Here is a 21,081-nt window from a genome sequence, read left to right on the forward strand (position 1 = left end):
CTGGTGCCCACAGAGGTGGAAGGGGGTGTCAGATCCCCGGAACTGTTAATATGGATGGTATGAATGGTTATGAGCCCTCAAGTGGGTGCTGAGAACCGAACCCAGGCCTCGACGATTAACCTCTGAGCAATCTCCCCAGGCTCCAGTTCACTCCTACCGTGTTGGTTTTGAACTCTTTACTCAATGAACCATCTTGCTGGTTTGTAATTTTTAAAAATTACTGTGTGTGTGTGTGGGGGGGGGAATCAAAGTGTGCCACGGCGGTTGTGTAGAGGTCAGAGGACAACTAGCAGGAGCTGGTTCCCTCCTTGCCCCATGTGTGTCCCTGGCATTAAACTCAGGTTGTTCGTGGCTTGACTCACAGAGCCTCCCCTGTAGTCCTTAATAACCAATGAAAAAAAGCACAAGTGTATGATCTCCTTCATGCGTCTGTCTAATGGTTAAAATAAAGCCAGAGCTAGCTAAGCTAGCTACCTTTTCAAGAAGATTAACTTCATCTACCCTGGTTGGGTTCAGTGAGGCAAGCGTTCTATACCCAGCACCACATCCCCAGCCGACATAGTTCCTCTAACAGGAGTTCCTGTCTTTACCAGAGGACAACACGCGCTTGTGTGGAAGAAAACAGGAATTGGAATTTCTCACCGAAGGAAGCCATTTGCCCTGGGGGCTAACGCACAGACCGGGTAACAGTAACCGGCACTCACCAAGTCTCCCAGCACACCATGCAAATATGGCACAAGGCCAGCCCGTTATCACCACTCCAGACCACCGAGCCTCATGGCACCCTTGTTACTATGGTTTCACTTTCTGCAGCAGGTTCGGTCTGCTAGCATGCTTGCTTCCTAGTTTTTATTTCTTTATTGTTTTAGACAGGGTCCCACCTGGCCCTGTGTAACCTTGGACATCCTCTTCTCGGCTTCTCTAGTGCTGAGGCTATGGGCTATGGGCCTCAGCACCAGAGAAGATAGTAAATGGTTAGCTGGTTAGTGCCCTTCAGAGACTGGATGGTTAGACTGGACTTTTGTTATGAAAGCACTCACAAGCTAAAATGGATATTTAAAATCTTTATTATTTCATCATCAAAAGTTTTCTTTCTCTCCACAGCAGAATGGCAATGTCGTGTTGGTGCATATTCATGAAAAACTCTCGAGTAACTAGCCCAGAAATCAGAGATGGGACTGATGTCAAGCCAATGTCAAAGTCCGACACACAATGCTGCCAGCAAAATTAGTACCCAGAAAGAATATGCGGCTGATAGAAAGGGGTCTACGGCCAAGCGCACGCGCGGCATTGGCGAAAGAACAGAGAATGGGGAGGGGCCTGGGAAGGAACTTCCCTCTCCACCCTGGTGACAGGCAGAGTTCTGACCGTGATCGCGCGCGGGCACAGGCACATGGGTGCGCGCGGGCACACACACACACACACACACACACACACACACACACACACACACACCCCTCCATCAGCGCTCCTCAGCGAGCCATGTTTGGTCTAACCCACAAATGGCACGGCTACGTTTGCACACTTCACACAGCTCCCCACCTCGCAGCCAAGGGTCAGGGCAAACAGAACAAAACTGCCGCTTTGGGCATCTTTAGGAAAACGCTGAACAAATTTCGTATATGTTCTTTTTTTTTTTTTTGAGAAATAAAATTCTAGAAAACAACAAAAGACAGTTGTCATGGTTACCCATTTTCGGCTAAAGGCAGAACACTTCCTTTGCTATTGGCAGACTGGAGAAACATACAAATGTCCTCACCAAATACTGCCGACCAATGCGAACATTTTCAGAGCCAGCTTTTGAATTAAGTACTGAGAATTGAAGATGCGAACAATCGCTACAATTTGGTCAGCCCACTTTGGGATGTTTTTGGTTGGATTTAAGTTTGAAGCTGGGACACAGCTGGATTTGTCAACTCTGTATTAATCTGTACAATAAATACCTTTACAACAGCAAGTCTATCATGATGAGGCCAGACCTCAGGGAAAAGGTGCCAGGAAGCCTGCCTTCAGTGGTTTCGAAACACAAACACACACACACACACACACACACACACACACACACACACCCGGATAGTGGTGGCACATGCCTTTAATCCCAGCACTCGGGGGCAGAGGCAGGTGGATCCCTTTGAGTTCAAGGCCAGCCTGGTCTACAAGAGCTAGTTCAGGGACAGACTTGATAGTTACAAAAAAAGAGAAAGAAACACACACAGTCTCTGACCTCAAGAGACTGCTCTTATCATGGCCTGAGTCCCACAACTGTCCCGTCCCTGTCTTACCTGCAAGACTAACAAGTCACCTGTGAATGGCAGCAAGGCCTTGAGGGGGAGGCGCTCTGAATGTATGGCAAAGCAGTTGTTTTCCTAGGAGTCAAATGTTTCTAATGCTATTAAACTATATTTGAAAAGTTCTCTGACTTAATATATACAATGTACAAAATAAGTTAAAAGGAGGGAGCAGGGGAAAGTTTTTGAGCATCTACAGTGCAAACACACAACTGTCCCATGCATGTCCACGTCCCCCTCTGAGCCATGGGACCCGTCGCTTACAAAGCGGCACTCAAACAGTGGAATTCCAGCTTTGTTTTCCTCGCTGGCTTTGACCGTAACAAACACAATTTTGGCTTGTTGTCACACTTGTACCTTAAAGTTTAACAAAAACCCAAACAACTGAAGAGAAAAACACTCTTTTGTAGCAATCCCATAAAATAATTCTCCATTCACAAAACCAGCAACCCTTCTGGAGGGCATGGGCGGTGTTACTCGCCCCCCTGAGGTATAAATGCAGCGGTCTTTGCATTGAGTAAATAGTGTATACAGTATGTCAACACTCTGAATGCTTGCATTCACCCGCAAGTGATGTCATCCTGACTGAATGAAAACTTACTTACATATATATATTTATAATGGATTAACTGATTTTTAGAGAAAAAATATGAACTTTAGCCCGTAATACAGCCAGAAGTTCTGAATTCCTGAACCAATGCAAATGGTATTACATCCGAAAAAGATTTAACATTGCATACTGATTTAAAAACAACCGAACAGGGAAAACACCTAAGTATTTTAGATTCAGCAGGATACCATGGAAAGCACAGTCTAGAGAAGTGGGAAACCAGTCAAGCTTTTCCAAAAGAGAAAATCCTTTTAATCCTTAGCAAGTCCCCGTGGAAACAGCAGGCGTACAAGAGTGAGAAGGGAGCGCTGGGGACAATTCAGCCTCACGGTCCCCATCTCCTGTGCGTGGACGGCCAACAAATGACAGAAGTCCATGTGACAACAGTCCGGTGGCTCCGCTCACCACTGCTGCCAGCTGAAGTCATCGTTGCTCCCAAAGACCAGGAAGAAGCCCAGGATAGTTGCAAAGATGACGGTGTTCCCCGTGAGAACGAGGGCGCAAGCTCCCCACTCAATCTGCCGCGGGAAGAAGGCAACAGTCAGCAGGTGTGCAGAGCCAAGGCCACTGGTAGCCAATCAATGCCCGGCGCATTGGCCAATCACAGAGGTAAGTAATGTGGCTTGTGACGACCGTCACAGGACCACACCCAACACTCTGACACAGTGTTTTTATTTGCCGTCATTGATTGAAAAGTAGAAAGGTAGGGGATGATAATTATTCCGGAACACGCTTGACTTCGACAATGACCAACAGAGCTTTGTTTGGCTCCATCTGTAGCCCTGGGCATCTAGGGCTCACCCTGCCCCTGACGGGGATCCCGGCTCCACCTGCAGTTCTGAGCCCCCCCACCTCCCCAGGGCCCTGGACATCTAGGCTGCACCCTGCCCGGGGTGGATCCCTGGGCCCGCATAGGATTCCACAGTTAATGCTTACAAAGGAAGTTACTCTTTCTTAGTCTCACAGTCTGGTTGGAGCAGAGCGGGAGCCCTAAGCACCACTGATGCAAACATACTTTCTCTGAAAGAGGCTGAGGGCATAAGTGCCTCCATCACACTTGAAGCTCGGCTAGTCTCCGCCCTTCTCTCCACCTTTCCAGAGCTCTTTCTCCTCTCTCCCACTTTCCCATCTGCAGAGAACAACCTTCTCAGATGTCTAGGCTTTAGAGGTCAGGGTTCTCAACCCGTGGGGCACAACTCTTTGGAAGTTGCCGGACAACCCTTTCCAGTGGGTCACACACATATCAGATACCCTGCATATCAGGTATTTATGATTCATAACAGTAGAAAAATACAGTTATGAAGTAGCGGCGAAATAATTTTAAGGTTGGGGGCCACCTCAACGTGAATGAAAGGGTCTCAACATTAGGACGTTGAGAACCCTGCTCTTTATAATAAAGCAGGCCCACGGGCACTCTGCACCGGGGAGTTACTGTGCCCTTTCTGCTGCAGGCCTACGCTTTGCCTTCCAACAGTTTCCCCTGACAGCAAAAACGAATGGGAAGACGAGGTTTAAACCTGTCCTCTACACCTGTCTTTTACATGACGGAACTTTTTAAGAAAGAAACGAACAGTCTAATGGAAAAACCTCCCCAGAAGAAGGCAGCTCACCAGGTGTGCTCTGGCGAAGACGACCGGGAGTCCAAAGGCGGAGACGACGATGCCTGTTGTGAGGAAGATGGCGAGCTCCTTGCAAGCGTTACTCATGGCATCCGTGTCGTCCACTAATCTTCTTGCTATGCAGTACGGAATGGGTGAGAGGATGTAAAAAAACAGAACAAAGAGGGGCCAGTATTGGCTGGAAGAGAGAAAGAAGTTAGTGCAGTTTTCGCCAACCCTGTCACTTTCCAACATACTAAGCGCATGTTTGTTTAAAGAGCAACGGGAAATGACAAGGTATCAAACAAGCTGCAGCTGAAACCAAAGCCACAGGCCTGGGGGGGGGGGAATGTCAGAGTCAACTCATCCCTGTACTCAATTACAGCACAATATTTAAAGGATCTACTGACAAAATGCTTTATGAAATAGTGAAAAAAAATTTTAAAATCACTTTAGCTTAATAAGGAGGCATACTGAAAATAAGAATATTTACACAAAACTTTAAAAATTAGGGACCCACGCCTTTGACATCCTGTCTTATCATAATGTTAGAACCCATGCTTCCCTTAACTGAAACCAAAATACAGGGCACCCACACAGCAAACAGTATTGTTAAACATGGTCTTTAGTTTGTTGTTAGCCATGTTGTGCTGATTTCATTTTCTGATTTCAGCAACTGCAGTGGGGGAAGCTGTGTGAAGGGGACAGATTCCTTCCACTTCTTTGTTATGTTTTAAAAGCATATTATCAAATTTACAAGAAAAAAATGGTCTTTAAGATTGACAAGCTTAAATACATACACAGCGGAGATTTGCTGAAGCTATTTGCTTTCTTTTTCTGAAGATTTATTTTTATGTGTTTGGCATGAATGTATGTGCATCGAGTGCATGTAATACCCAAAGAGGCCAGCAGAGGGTGTCATATCCCCTGGAACTGGAATTACAGACAGTGGTGAGGTACCACAGGGGTGTTAGGAACCGAACCTGGGTCCTCTGGAAGAGCAGCCAGTGTTCTTAAGCACTGAACCATCTCTCCAGCCTGTTATGTTTTTCTTAATCTTTTTCTAAGTATTTTAAAAAAGCAAAAAAATTTAAGTAGACTCTGCTTTGGCATGTGGTATGAAAACCAGTCAAGGAGGACTTGACTAATGAACTGTCTGTCCAGTCTCTACATTTTAACTCTGCGTGTGTCTGCGTGTGTGTGTGTGTGTGTGTGTGTGTTTGTGTGTCGGACAGCCATCCTGGATGTCAATTCTCACCTACCATATTGTTTGAGACGGGGTCTGTTTGCAAAGTTTACAGATCCTCCCGTCTTCACTTTCCATCTCATCAGAGGAGCCCTGGGATTACGGACATGTGCTACCACACCCAGCTATTCCAGGGGTTCTGGGGATTTGAACTCAGGTCCTCACATTTCTGCTGCAAGTGCTTTATCCACTATAACATCTCTCTCAGCCCATAATTTAGTTTTGGATGGGCATTTGTGATGTCACCAGTTTTCCATTTCCGCAATTACAGACATGGTCACTGTGAACAGCGATTTTCTTACCCAGCTACATGAATCTCTACAAGCATTTGCAAGGTGTGTTTGTATGAGAATTTCATGGAAGTGGAGGGCCAGTTCTGCGAACTACAGGACACAGGCAAACAAACTAGTTCCAAGAAATGGCCCCTACTCACTTCCTAAACCCCTACCCGACCGAGTCCCTGCTGGCACGCAGCAGTGTCTGTCTGCCCACTTCCTTCACCAGTAGATTTCACGTAGCATTGAGTGGGATTTAGTGTTTTCATGTGATATCATCAACCAACGCAATCCACTCTCCAAGTTTGTGGTTCCCTTCTACTCATTTGTATTTTTTTTTTTAATATTTATTTATTATGTATACAATGTTCTTTCTGTGTGTATGCCTGAAGGCCAGAAGAGGGCACCAGACCTCATTACAGATGGTTGTGAGCCACCATGTGGTTGCTGGGAATTGAACTCAGGACCTCTGGAAGAGCGGCAATGCTCTTAACCGCTGAGCCATCTCTCCAGCCCTCATTTGTATTTTTAAAACTAAAAGTTACTTAGATGTTAATTTAAAGTTTTCTAAACTGGGCAGGCGATGAATATCTAGAATTCTAGAACTTGGGAGGCTGGGGCAGGCAGACTGTGAGTGAGGTCAGCCTGGGCTACGCAGTGAGACAATGTCTCAGTGGAAGGGAGTTCTTCCTGTTCTAGGGCAAGAAATCACCTCCCTCGTGTGTGTAATCAGCTGTGTTCAGGAGCTGCCTATGTTATTTTCTGTAATAAGATGTTTTAGATTTCGCTGGAGTATTATTGATGGGCAGTAGGGCCGGGCTGCGGTCACCAGGCGTCACAAAAGCAGGTCACACCCCAAATCCCTCTGCCTGGGCATTCTGGTGTCTCTACAGATAACCCTTAAGCGGTGATTTTCAGGAAAGGGTTGTGCTTGGTGAACAAGCATTTCCACCAGGGAAAACAAAGCGCATTCGAAACTTTAAAAGCAGGAGAGTTTTACCTTTAAACACTCAAAAAGAGGAAAACAAAAATCCATTACGTACTTGTATATTGGAAGGGCACATCCCAGCATCAAAAACATCAGGCCAATTGCTCCTCCAAATGACAAGCTAATGAGAGCTGCAAAACAAACAGAAGCCCCAGAGAGTTCAGTAGGGAAGACACTAGTGCAGCCTTTGTTCAGTCCCAGCCCGAGCACTACGTGAATCCCAGAAGTGAAACACACCCTGCCCCCTCCCCTCCAAATTCCAGCTGTTAAAAGTGGCTCATGCCCGGTAATCTCAGCACTCAAGAGACTGAGGCAGGAGGATTACTACAAGCTAAATGTCAAACGATCTCAAAAATCAAAACAAAATGTCAACTGTCTTCAAAGCTGACAATTACAGAGTTTCAGAATCAGCTTCTACGGCGCCCTCAAAACAAAAGCGTTAGAGGTTGAGCTTCCTCCTTAGCCCTTTGAAAGGCTCTGAAATCTGGACGTCAGCCAGGCCTGCTGACACAGGTCTTAATCTCATCTCTAGGGAGGTAGGGATAGAAGGAACTTTGGTCTACATAGTGAGTTCCCAAACAGTCAGGGAAACATCATGAAATGCTGTTGCAAACAAGCACTTTGCCCCTCAAATACCTCATTATGGACATTAAATATTCCCAAATTGGAGGAGGAAATCCACAAGCTGAAACACATTTGGTTCCAAAAACTCCCAATAAAGAATCCTTAACCTGTACATCAGTTTAGACCGACTGCTAACACACAGCACACACCCAGTCACCATTGCTCGGGTCTATTAGGCCCCAGGGTTAATGCCCGCCCCCACCACAGCGCAAGCATTATATTTAATCCACATGGGAGTGAAACCCTTGCCACACAATCCCTGGAATCCACACAGAAGTGGAAGGGGAAACGCCACTCTATCAAGTTATCCTCTCACCTCCACACTCAGTACACGCGACAGGATGGGAGGATGGGCAGACAAGCCTCACCAGAAACAAACAGAAACACAGAAGCACAAGACTGAGAGAAAAGCTGTTCAAGGCTATGTGTAGCTAATGTATGATCTTTTTTTAAAAATTATTTTTAGAGAGGGTCTCCCCGTGTAGCCCTGGCTGGCCTGGACTTTGCTATGTAGACCAGATTGGTCACCTGCCTCTGCATCTCAAGAGTTGGGATTAAAGGTATACACCACCATACATGCCTTGTATTTTGTTATTTTTCAAATGCAAGACATTTACTATATAGACTTCATAGTAACATAGTGCCTATAGCTTTATTGGAACCAATCAATTTTGTTAGTTTTTTTTAAAGAAAAACTTTGTTTCTTAATAATGTATTTATTTTATGTGTATTTTTTGTATGTTAGTCTGCATGTATATCTGTAAGGGTGTTAGATTCCCTGGAACTGGATTTACAGACAGTTGTGAGCTGCCATGTGGGTGTTGGGGATTGAACCTGGGTCCTCTGGAAGAGCAATCAGTTCTCTCAACCGCTGAGCCAAATTTCTTAGTCTTTAAACAGGTTACTGAAGCACAGTTACTTTGGCCCTCATTTCCCAAGTCCCAGGAAATCTGAAGGGTGTGAGTACAGCCTGATGTGGACATGGTACATCTTACCAAGGCAGCAGAAGGAGGAGGGATACTATAGTGAGACACACCTCTGAAGTCCCCCACGCGTGTCTCGTGTACGTTAAGGTGAGAAAGGACTTTATTATATGTAACCAATGACCTAGATCTCAACCAAGAGAAAAGTGTTAGCTTCTACACAGCCTGCATTTCTGCATCCCCAATGGCTAAGGACATGACTTGGTAAGATTTATTACTTTTTTTATTTAGACTTATTTATTTGGTGTTGTGTCCTTGTGGAGGTCAGGGGATGACTTGCAGGAGCTGTTCTCTTCTTCCACCGTTCTGGGTCATCAGGTTTAGACGCAAGCACTCTTCCTTACATGTTAAGGCAATTCACAGGCCCAGAAAGTAACTTTTTAAAAACTGGTATGGTTTATCTTAACAGAAAAGTTAAAATCCAAAAGGTAAGTGAAAATCTAAAATTCACCAAGCAAAAACCTACAACACACAAACCAAGATCAGCGGCGAGGGGTCAGACACTGACTACTATTACTGATAAGAGGGCCATTGACATTGTCTCGGCCAACTGCGAGTCAGCTGGAATGCTGAATACAACACGAGTCAGGTCACCATGACAACAGTGTACTTGGTTATTAACGTCATTATATTTTATATTTCTGGCAGCAGTAGGGAAAAGTTGAGGAAGTATTTGTTTTGTTTTAAACAGCAAACAGAGCACCCCAGGTTTACGGGAAGTGCAGTAACTACAGAATACGAGTTTCCCTTTTGTTCCTCATGGACCTGTCTAGAGTCCCTGACTCATTCACACAGGCAGTAACGTCCTGGCTTCCTATACCACTCTTCACTGTTCTAGAAACCAGCGGCTACTTCCCCCCAAGGCCTCTGTGCACGTCTATCATCCTATCCCAGGGTTTTCATTCAATCAAACGTCAAGCACACAGCAAGGAGCTGGCTGGCTCTCCCCGGCCCCTGGAGCCCGTGTTCCCGCCCCGCTCTGTCTCTCCTCTAGCTTATTACTATTTTCCCTTCCGCTCTCCTCTCCAGCTCCTCAGAGCTACAACAACTCTGCTACTGTATTTATTACTTACTGATGTGCAGAGGGGCTCGGGATCAGCTCTGCGGGACAGTGCTTGCTTGGTGTACGTGAGGCTCTGGATTCAACCTCCAAGGACCATGCATGAATAAGTAACACTCATTTATTCATGCAACAAAAACACCGAGCATTCGATGTGTGTCGTATCGCCCCTGCTGCTGAAGGCACAGCAACGAGGAGGGAAAAACCAACAAAGCTTTTCCTTTTGTGGCGTATGCATTCTAGTGGGAGAACCAGGCAGGATTTTAAAATCATCCCGTTTTATTTACCGTGCGTTATCTGTGTGTGCATGCCAATGAGCCATCTGGCTAGTCCCTAAAATACTAAACCATGACCGTGTGGTGGTGCACTCTGGGAAACCCAGCACTGTGTGGAGGAAGCAGCGAGGACCAGGCGGTTAAAGCCAGCATTGACTACATACTGAGTTAGAGGTTAGGGCTAGCCTGGGCTACTTGAAACCCCATCTCAAAAAATCAATGTCAATACACAAGCAAACAATGAGCCATCATCGATTTTACAGCTGTCGGGTCTGCCTTCTCGCTTACACATTTTCACTTTCTTAACTGTTCTGTCCCCTGAACAGGATTAGGCGTCCATGGGCATTATTTAAGATCTCTTGCACAAACAGGACCCCCTTCAGGATGAATTAACGATTTATTTATCTCTGTAGCCTCAGGATTCTCTGTAGTAGCTGGCGAACAGCAGGGACTTGATAAACACTTCACCGAGGCATTACTGAGAAAGTGAGGTTAGACATTCTGCTGGTTTAGGAACATGAATTCTGGAAGAAGCTAGAGATTTAGAAAACAAAAGGCCAGTGAAGAACGCAAGCAGGTAGGGAAGGGGTGGGAATGCCGCTGGCCCGACAAGGCGCTCTGATGGGCAACGCTGGGCAGAGCTAATAAGTAAGAGGCCCTGTGTGTGTGTGTGTGTGTGTGTGTGTGTGTGTGTGTGTGCGCGCGCGCGCGCGCCTGCCAGGATCTTCACCACAGCAGCAATCCAAACTGATCCCTATTCATCTTCCCCTCCCAACTGTTTCTGACTCCCAGATAGTCCGCATGCCCCAGCTTTAACACCCAGTAACAACTTAGAATGGACGTAGCCCGGTGGAGCACAGAACTGGGGAGAGAGGAGCCCAACAGCACTGTGTCCTGGCCTCTACTGGCCACAAACTGGTTACCTCAATAACTTAGCTAACTCAGTTCTTTTTTTCTATAAATGAGAAGGACTGTATGGAAAAAGTAAGCAAGACCCAAAGCACTTAAGATACTATTAAAAAAATAGATTCTGATGAAAAAACACCTCTACTCTGGGAAATGCAGCCGCCAAACAGCTTTGTGCACCACTGTAAATACTGTAGAAAAGACAGAATTTATCTAGAAGCCATCAGGGATAACCTGTTCTACTGGAGGAAGCAAGAATCAGAGTTCGAGTTAGCAAGCTTCAGGCTAGCTTGGGCTACATGAGAACCAACTAACCAAATAGTTGACAAACTACCATCAGCTCCAGCCCGAGAGGCCCTACCAGCAGCCCCAGCAACACCACCAGTACCAGCACCAGTACCACAAAACCCATCAAAACAAACAAAACAAAATCTAAAGCTAGGTATGGTGATCCATACTTAGCATTCACCAGAGTGAGGCAGGATAGGGTGTTCAGGGGAGCCCGTGACACATGACTAGTTCCAGGCCAGCGTGGCCCACACATCAAGAGGCTGGAAGGAAAGAAAAAGAACACCCATACTTAGTTTCATTTCTTAATAGTTCCGTGTACTCAGAACTAAAGCCCAGAAATCACTGTTACTTGAGTCTTATGATGTGAAACTTTGTAAAAAGTCTGATGTTTTGTTTCCCACACTGAAATACATTAGAAGTGGCAGAAAGACTTGCCTGCAGTCAACAACTGCCCCCCTACAGGAGACTGGGGAAACATTGTTAGTCAGGCAGGAAGAGAAAAGTCTTTCTTAAAATGTGTTTGCAGTTTTCCTAGCAGGAGAAAGGGCTTAATGTGTGTGTGAGGTTAGCTCTATTCTGTGACAAAGAACACACGTCTAGATTCGTTTTTAAAATTTGTTTTTTAACTGGGTGATAGTGACGCAGGCCTTTAATCCCAGCACTTGGAGGCAGAGGCAGGTAGATCTTTGAGTTTGAGGCCAGCCTGGTCTATAGAGGGTTCCAGGACAACCAGGGCTACACAGAGAAATCCCAACTAAAATAAAGCTTAGTTTAATAAAGAGAAAGCAAAAGAGCCAGTGAGAAGCTAAGCATGGTGGCACATGCCCATGATCCTATGAAGAAGGCTGAGGCGCTGACTGTGGGTTCCAGGTCAGCCTAGACTACACAATGTCTCAAAAAAGCAAATACACAAGAGTTAACTTTAACCAAAAAATATCAAATGGAAAAAAGAAAGTATATTTAACAAGTGGTGCTGGCACAACTGGATATCAACATGTAGAAGAATGAAAATAGACCCCTATCTGTCACCATGCACAAAACTCAAGTCCAAATGGATCAAAGACCTCAACATAAAGCCAGCCACACTGAACCTTATAGAAGAGAAAGTGGGAAGTACACTTGAACGCACTGGCACAGGGAACCACTTCCTAAATATAACCCCAGCAGCACAGACATTGAGAGAAACAATTAATAAATGGGACCTCCTAAAACTGAAAGGCTTTGGTAAAGCAAAGGACACGGTCAACAAGACAAAACGACAGCCTACATACAGAATGGGAAAAGATCTTCACTAACCCCACATCAGACAGAGATCTGATCTCCCAAATATACAAAGAACTCAAGAAATTGGACACCAAAAGATCACATAATCCAATAAAAAAAAATGGAGTACAGACCTAAACAGAGAACTCTCAACAGAGGAATTTAAAATGGCTGAAAGACACTTAGGGAAATGTTCAACATCCTTAGTCATCAGAGAAATGCAAATCAAAACAACTCTGAGATTCCATCTTTCACCTATAAAAATGGCCAAGTCAAAAACACTGATGACAACTTATGCTGGAGAGGTTGTGGGGGAAAGGGAACACTTTTGCATTGCTGGTGGGAATGCAAGCTGGTACAACCCCTTTGGATGTTAGTGTGGCGATTTCTCAGAAAATTAGGAAACAACCTTTCTCAAGACCCAGTAATACCACTTTTGGGTATATATTCAAAAGATGCTCAATCATGCCACAAGGACATATGCTCAATTATGTTCATAGCAGCTTTGTTTGTTATAGCCAGATCCTGGAAACAACCTAAATGCCCCTCGGTTGAAGAATGGATAAGGAAAATATGGCACATTTACACAATGGAGTACTACAGAGCAGAAAAAGTAACGACATCTTGAATTTTGCAGGAAAATGGATGGAGCTAGAAAACATCATTTTGAGTGAGGTAACCCAGACACAGTGCGTATCACATGTACTCACTCATAGATGGTTTTTAAACATAAAGCAAAGAAAGCCAGCCTACAAACCACAATTCCAGAGAACTTAGACAACAATGCAGACACTAAGAGAGACTTACATAGGTCTAATCTAAAAGGGAAGTAGAAAAAGACAAGATCTCCTGAGCAAATTGGGAGAATGGGGACCTTGGGGGAAGGTTAAAGGGGGGAGAGGAAAGGCAGGGAGGGGAGCAGAGAAAGATGCAGAGCTCAATAAATATCAATAAAAAAATTTCACTTTGGGGAAAAAAAGTTAACTTTAAAGACAAAAAAAAGAAGGAAACAAAAGATAAGGTTCTGGCACTGAACACATTTAAAACACAAGCTCCTATTACAGACACTATATGAATACTGTAAGAAAATTATTATTTTAAAATGTTAAGCTAAAATCAATAATTTAAAAATATTTATTTCAGTATGGGTGTGTGTGTATGTGTGTCAGTGAGGTGCCTACTGAGCTGGAGTTACAGACTTTGGTGAGCTAGGATGGGGGTGCTAGGATCTGAACTTGGTTCTACATTGAGAGCGATAAGCACTCTTATCCGCTGAGCCATCTCTCCAGCCCATAAAACTACCGATGCATTTATTTATACAAGAGCCAATTCTTTTGAACACTCACATATGAGAAAGCAAGTCCCATGGAAGGGGGGGGGGATCAAGATACCCTAGGGTCATATTTCTAAGTATTCAATACTCGGTATTTAAAAGATGTCCAAATGCGACTGACTGCACACGACATCTCATCTCTTAAGTCATTACAGATAAAAGCTGAGAACTGCTCAAAAGCGCTCCCCAAACCAGTAATGTTTCTTCAGTCTCATGACACAGGCAATGAGGTGGCTTATTTTATATAAATGGTGTGTTCAGTGACACACCAGTAAGGCAAGAATTCGTACAGTCACCGAGTGATGCAACACCTGGAAGATGAAACAGGAGTGTGGTTTCTACTCCCAAAGCCTCCAGGCTAGGGATGGAACAGCCCAATTACCTAGCAAAAATTCTCTTGAGACAAGCTGATGATGGGTCTGTGACTACAAAAGGTGACAGGGTCAAATTCCCCAGTCTGGGAGTTAGCAGAAAATAGAATTTATAACAAAGTAACAGGCAACTCGCCTAAGAAATATATAATGATCTCGAGAGCCTTGCTACAAAGGCGATATAAAGGTGGACAGGAAGAAGTATCTTGATGACCAATCCTAACTTTAAAACCCATTGAGAGAAATCTTTAAAAACGTAAGTAAAATTCCGTTGGAGTCACTGTCCCTAGACTAGCATTACCCACTTTTGGAGAATCACAAAGCTGTTTTCTTGTTAAAAAGAGTCCCTCGTTAAAGACATTGAAGAAATGGGAGGAGGCACACAGGCAACAATTCTAAAAAAACTGCAACATTTTACAATAACTTCCGTTCACATTAGGATTGAAAGGATCCATTAGAGTTCAAAAGGAGATCTGAAAGTAAGTTTCCTACTTGCTCAAATGACGTGGTTCTATATAGCAAACGAAACGTTTTTCCGGACACCGAGAAGGAACAAGACACCCTAAAAATGTGACCCTGGGAAAAAGCTCAACCCAAATCGCCCGCTCCAGCGAGGTGGGAGGCACCACTAACCAACTGTTTACTTCCTGCTTGGCTGTCTCCTCTACAAAGCAGGTCAAGAAATCAAAGCGATCCGTTGATAAGTAGACAGAAAACTTTCCTTCTAACCTCAGGGGGCAAGACAACAACAACAGCCCCTCTCTCCAAAGAACGCAATAAACAAGTTATCTTTCATCAAGGTGTCAGTTACCTTATCTTAAAAAATCACAACTAAAAAAGTGAAAAAGTGTCAACGTGCAACTGTGAGGGAAAGGCAGCCTTCGGGTGAGCATCCGGGCTCTGCTGCACCCTACAAACACTGACTATCAAGATGCATCCGATTTAGTGGCAAGGAGAAGATGGTGCACCGGGATCCCGGGAGTGGATGCAGAGCTCGGGCTTCGGAGAGGACCACGCTCGTGCCTCGGGTGGGAAACTACCCTGATGTGCGGGGCCGGGCATCCCTCCCGATCGCAGCCCTCAATGTCTCTGCCTGCAAACTCGCTCACAGCGTTCCGTGGCAGGGCTGCCCGGCTCTGGTCCAGGGGCGGAGCGCGGGGTACGGCCGGAGGAACCGAGGCTCGGCCGTCCCCTACGCCGCCCCGCCCTACCCCCCGCGGTTCCTGGCCCCGCGGCCCCGCGCCCCAGGCTCACCTTTGATGCCCGCCATGGCGGTGACGTCGCTCCAGGCTCCTCGACCCGGGCGGTGGCCGGGAGACCCGAGACGCGCGACGGCGGTCAGACAACACCCGGAAGTGCACGACGCAGCACTTCCGCCGGCGGCTCGCGCGGGGGCGTGGGGGGCGCGCGGGGCCGGTTCGGGGCCCGCCTTCCTCCGGAGCTGTGGGTTCGGCTGTGAAGTGAGGGGCCGGGTCTGTGGTTCCCATCGGACCCGGGAGGCGGCAGCGTCGGCCCGAAGTCCCCGCGGTCTCGGGAAAGGCGCGTGAGGAGCTCGCGAAGACGCGGGCGATGTCCTTGCGCGATCGCTTCAGGTTCTGCACGGCGAACCCATTTCTTCCCCGCACCAGCCAGTCTGTCACTCGGGAAGTGGGTGGTCTCTGCTCTCTCCTTAGGTTCTTACATAGTTACATAGATCGGGGCTCTGACGAGAACCACCCCCTCTTTTGGAGAGTCATGGATAGGGATAGTAAAGACGCATCCTCTTGGGGCTCGCTGTCTTCTTGGTGACAAAAGGGATGGGGGCTGGGGCGTCCCGCAGAGATCCAATATATTTTTGTAATCTTCCCACATATATGTTGGAGAACCGGGTAGGCTTTGGAATGAACAAAACCAGGTTTAGTTTCTGATCTCAGGTTGTTTGCGGACTAAAAGGGGGGAATATTCAATACTCCGCAAGAGTAAAAGTTCAACGAAGATAATCGCTCCTAAGAAGAATCTCTACTCCAAATGTAGCACTGTGGCATAAAGGTTATTTTAGCTGAAACCAACAAAAAAGGACATAGGCATCGACTGCTCTCTTTCCTGTACAAAAGCAGAGAGTAAGATTCTTGTAAAGGTAACAGGAACTTCCCCGTGTTACATAAAAAGATATTTGCAACACAAATTTTCCCATTTGTAAATATTTTCATTTCTGAGGGTGAGACAGCTGTCTCTATAAGCAGCTCCAATTGGAGTCTGCAGAAATGTTACAAAAATAGCCTTTATTAGTTGGTTTCCCTCTGAAAGCTCACACTTCTTTCATCTAACCCGTTCCCCACTATGCATTGCCCTTTCTTAAAATGCAGTGTAGACCTCCAGACCTAGCCCATTGGCTTTTCCCTTATTTGGAGCCTTACTAAGCCTGGGAAATACATTTTCCCCTTTAAATCTGCCTTGTGCCTGTTCACTATGCAAATCTCAGCTGTTGAAGCTAATTAAGAAGGCAGAGGGAACCTTTATCCTAGGAATATCTAGGAAATAGGAAAGGGTAGTTCTGTGGTCTGATCTGGCAGCTTTCTCTTCATGGAAACACACGGTTGGTTGGCTTGTGTGTGTCTTGAGGTGCGTGAAATGGGGAGAGTTGGAGAGGGGAGGAGCCAATGGGTTGGTCAGGGTTGTTATAGGCCCTATCTAGAAACTTCTGGAATTTGTACCTGCACGCACTGAAAGGGAGTCACCCTATAAATTTATTGGGGAGAATTGAAACTGGGAGGCAGGAGCACCTGGGCATATTTAAATCTTGTCAGGGAAACCAGGTCCAGGAATTTATGGGACAGAAAAGATTGTGTATATAACTCTTGCCTGGGCCTCATAAAGCGTTGGCTACTTAGCACTGCGATGATCTGGCTCTATACCAACTTACTGTGGGATACCTGGTGTGGCTGTCAAGGACCAAGAACTTCCTGACTGTTCCCCACTGCTGACCCAACCTACTCCGCTAGCTGCCTATCCAGATGCCTGTTCATTTGTTGGGATCTGGACCTGATCCACTGTTTTCTGCTCTGGATCCAACTGGGCTTGTTCACACTGAAGCTGATTTCTGCATTTTCTTTCTCAAACCCGACCTCCGTCAGCACTGGTCTGGGTCCATGTCTTAGCAGTCGGTACAAACTTAGTCCACTCCTGAGCCTCTTCAGCTCTGCTTCAGTCTCTTTAACATGCATTCATTCTTTAACTCATGTATAAGTATAGAGACACGTAAGTGTATGACTATGCTGTATGATATTCGAGTTAATATTAGTAATTGCGAGTGGAATAAAGAACTTGAACTCATCTAGTACAAGATTCCAAGGTAGGCAGATTATATTGCAAATTACTGCCACTGAAATCACCAAACTTGGGTTGGAGAGATAGTTGAGTGATTAAGAGCACTGGCTGCTCTTCCTGAGGACCCAGGTTCAGTTCCCAGAACCTGCATGGTAGCTTACAAATGTCTGTACCTCCAGTTCCAGAAGACCTGACACCCTTACACAGACATACACACAGGCAAAACGCCAATGCATATAAAATAATAGTCATAAAAAAGAGACCACTAAACTTCGTGAATTTATTTTTATTCAATAAATTCTGGCATTTCCACATTTTGGAAAGACCCCAAAATGCTCATCTCTGTTTCTGGCATTGTGCGCTCCAGACATAAAACTGTGGGGAAACCAATGATTCCATTTCTAATGTCCCCACTCCACGTTCTCTCCTTTCGTTCTGTGACGTTCAGCATCGGAAGCAGGAGTGGTTGCTGGTCAGTGTTGATGGCTGTGGTTGGAAAGTGTTGGGTGCACACGGAAGGCTTGTAGCTCGGCTCTGAGGAAATGCATTTAAAAAGTTCTTTGCGAGGTAGCTTCCAGAAGCTCTTGTGCTTAAGTTGTATTCCCTGGTTTATTTTGAATACAAATGTACCGAGCATTAGATGTCTTTAATGGCATCACAGGGGAAGTCAGAATGCTTACCGGGTCAGAGGGTTCCGTAAACTTTTGCTCCCATAGTCACGGTATTAAAGGACTTTGCCCTCCTTTATCTTTCCCTGGGAATTCAGTCTTTGTAGCGAAAATGCAAACAAAACAAAACAAATCACACTACAGGGACCACTTAAAGGTCTATTTGGGTCTCCTGATAATGCCTAAGGAATAAAAACCAACCAATCAACCAAACAAACAAACAAAAACAAACCAACAGGTCACCACTCATCACTCAAGTGACCCCTTTGGTTTCCTGATACTGCCTAGGGTCTGGAAACTTGAAACCTTAAAAATGGTGTTTTCAAATGTATTCAAAGACCAGCTATACAGAATTCTTCAGATGCGTTTTAAACTCCCAGGTTCTACTTTACATTACCTGAATTAGAAACTTTTGTGGACAAAGCCCAGAAACCTAAGATGTTAAGATGCATCTTGAATGGTTGTCATGCAAACTATGGCTTGAAAATCATTGGGGGAAATCCTTTGGGGAAAGGGAAGAATGTTAGGGACTTAGTGCAGTTTTTCAAGCAAATCCTTTATGTTTGCTAGTGTTATATGTTTAAGCTATATCTTTTAAAAAAATATTTATTGATTTATTATATATGCAATATTCTTTCTGTATATATGCCTGAAGGCCAGAAGAGGGCACCAGACCTCATTACAGATGGTTATGAGCCACTATGTGGTTGCTGGGAATTGAACTCAGGACCTTTAGAAGAGCAGGCAATGCTCTTAACCGCTGAGCCATCTCTCCAGCCCTTTAAGCTATATCTTAAAGCATTTCACATAGTAGTGAATCCTCATGACCTTTCATGACTTCCTAACCTCCAAATTGAGCCCTCAGAGGTGGGTAAGAGGAGAGAGTTCTTTAGTGGGCAACTGCTGTGTTTCTAATACTTTAGGATACGTTTTACTGGCACTGGACAAGATGGCTCAGTGGTTAAAGCCCTTGCTGCTCTCGCAAAGGATCTGGTTCACCGTCCGGCACCCACACAGTGCTTATAACCATCTGTAACTCTAGTTGCAAGAGATCAATGCCATCTTCTGGCCTCTGAGAACACGGGGCACACATGGTGCACGAACATATATGCAAGAACTCACACATATTCATAAACAATTCTTTAAAAGAGCTAGATCTATGATCCTTTTCATTACTATTAGCTGGGCATTCTAATTCTTATAGACAAAGCACAGAGAAATGTTTAGTTTTTGTTTAAACAACTTTTATTATGGAAAAATTTAAATACTGCATATGAAAATTACCAACAATAGTATACTGAATTCCTGTATACCGTAAGGTACTTTTGATTTCCAACAATGAGTTAATGTTGGTTTATTCAGTCTCCCTACCCATGTCCCCTCCTCCATATAGCTTTTCTTCATTTTATTCTGAAGCACATTCCAGATACTTCATTGGGTGTGTGTGTATGTCAGAGGGATGGTTGAGTTACAGCTGGTGAGTGAGAATCTTCTGTCAGTATGTGGGATTTGAGGCTGGCACCTGAAGTGTGGGGTAACTGTATATACTTAGCCCCGAACCAATGAAATCTGACCCCATCTCGCAGCAGGTGTATCAGAATGGACATGGCGTTTAGGATAGCAGAGTGGTATCCAGCAGAGAACTGTTTGCTGCGTAGACAAATCTTTCCAGAACATGTTAGGTCACAGAAATGTTCTCCACTGTGACATCACTCCCCCCTGTGACATCACACACCCACACCCCAGAGGATCTTATCTAACAATCCCTTTATTATGACAATACACACCCTTCACATCAGCTGCTTTCTTCTTCAGGGCACCCGTTATTTGTTTGGCTCATTTCCCATCAGAATATAAATTAGCACACCCTTCCATGTTGTAAAATCACAGTCTAGAACTAGAAATGGCACCTAATGGGGGCTCAGAGGGCAGTTTTCTTGTCAAGGCAATTAGGTGATTCTCCATTGCAAAACCCCAAAGCCACTTTTACTCTTGCTTCAATTTCCCAACAATCATGACCAGTATTGACCATTTCCTCTTCCAACTACCATGCTGCCACTTCCCTTTTCTTGTTTTCTTCCATTACACCTTTTTATTCTGTCTCTGTGTGAGCGTGTGCGTGCACATGTGTGTATGTGTGTGCAGTGGGTAGGGAGAGGTCTACCATCTAGAGGTCAGAGGACAACTTTATGTGAGTTTTCTTCTTTCACTTTTATGTGGTGACCTAGTTTTCTTCTTTTATGGCTGTGATTATCATATCCTGACCCAAAGTAACTTGAGGAGGAAAGAGTTGACTTCATCGTCAGGGTTCACAGTTCCTCCATGAGGAAAGTCAGGGTGGGAACTCAGGGCAGGAACCAAAGGCAGGAGCTGAAGCAGAGGCCATGGAGGGACCCTGCTCACTGTTTGTTCTCCATGCCTTGCTCAGGCTGACCCAGAAGCACCTGCTCCAGCTGTGTCACCGCCCCCAGTGAACTGGGTCTTTCCACATCAATTATTAACCAAGAAAATCTTCCTACAGATTTGCCTCCAGACCAATCTGATGAGGTTCCCTCTTCCCAGATGACTCTAGTTCATGTCAAGTTGGCAAAAACAAAACACCTAAAAACAAAAAAAATCAAAACCAAAACCAAACAACAACCACCAGCCCATATGGGTGTCAGGGATCAAACTCAAGACTTCTTTCTGTGGCTAGGGCTTTTATGGATTGAGCCACTTAAATGTCCCCTTCCTTCCTTTCCTTACCAGAGAAAGATTACTTTTCAGATTATTTTTAGGACCTTCCACTCCAGATAGAAACAGCAGTATTCTCATAGCTTGGGCTCTCCCTCTTCTTTGCCTTGTCTAAATTTTATGACTACCTGGCTCTTTCTATGACATTAAATACCATCTTCATATTAATAACACGATGGCCAGACTTATATTGTCTTTGAAGTTTGGATGTGGCTATCTTTTGTCTACTTGGCCTTTGTGCTCGGATATTTAACGCTCAGCTC

General features: G+C 45.1%; 1 protein-coding gene across 1 annotated transcript; it reads right to left on the reverse strand.

Annotated features, from left to right (window-relative positions):
• Window positions 1-1,049: 1,049 nt before the first annotated feature.
• Leprotl1 (leptin receptor overlapping transcript like 1) lies at window positions 1,050-15,789 on the reverse strand. Its single transcript, XM_075986518.1, has 4 exons — window positions 15,366-15,789; window positions 7,061-7,136; window positions 4,509-4,695; window positions 1,050-3,416 (listed from the first exon to the last, which is right to left on the reverse strand). The coding sequence occupies exons 1-4, from the start codon at window positions 15,379-15,381 to the stop codon at window positions 3,300-3,302; spliced, it is 396 nt and encodes a 131-aa protein (XP_075842633.1). The 5' UTR covers window positions 15,382-15,789; the 3' UTR covers window positions 1,050-3,299.
• Window positions 15,790-21,081: the final 5,292 nt, after the last annotated feature.

Source organism: Microtus pennsylvanicus, chromosome 9 (genome assembly GCF_037038515.1).
Source record: "Microtus pennsylvanicus isolate mMicPen1 chromosome 9, mMicPen1.hap1, whole genome shotgun sequence".
Lineage (NCBI taxonomy): Eukaryota > Metazoa > Chordata > Mammalia > Rodentia > Cricetidae > Microtus > Microtus pennsylvanicus.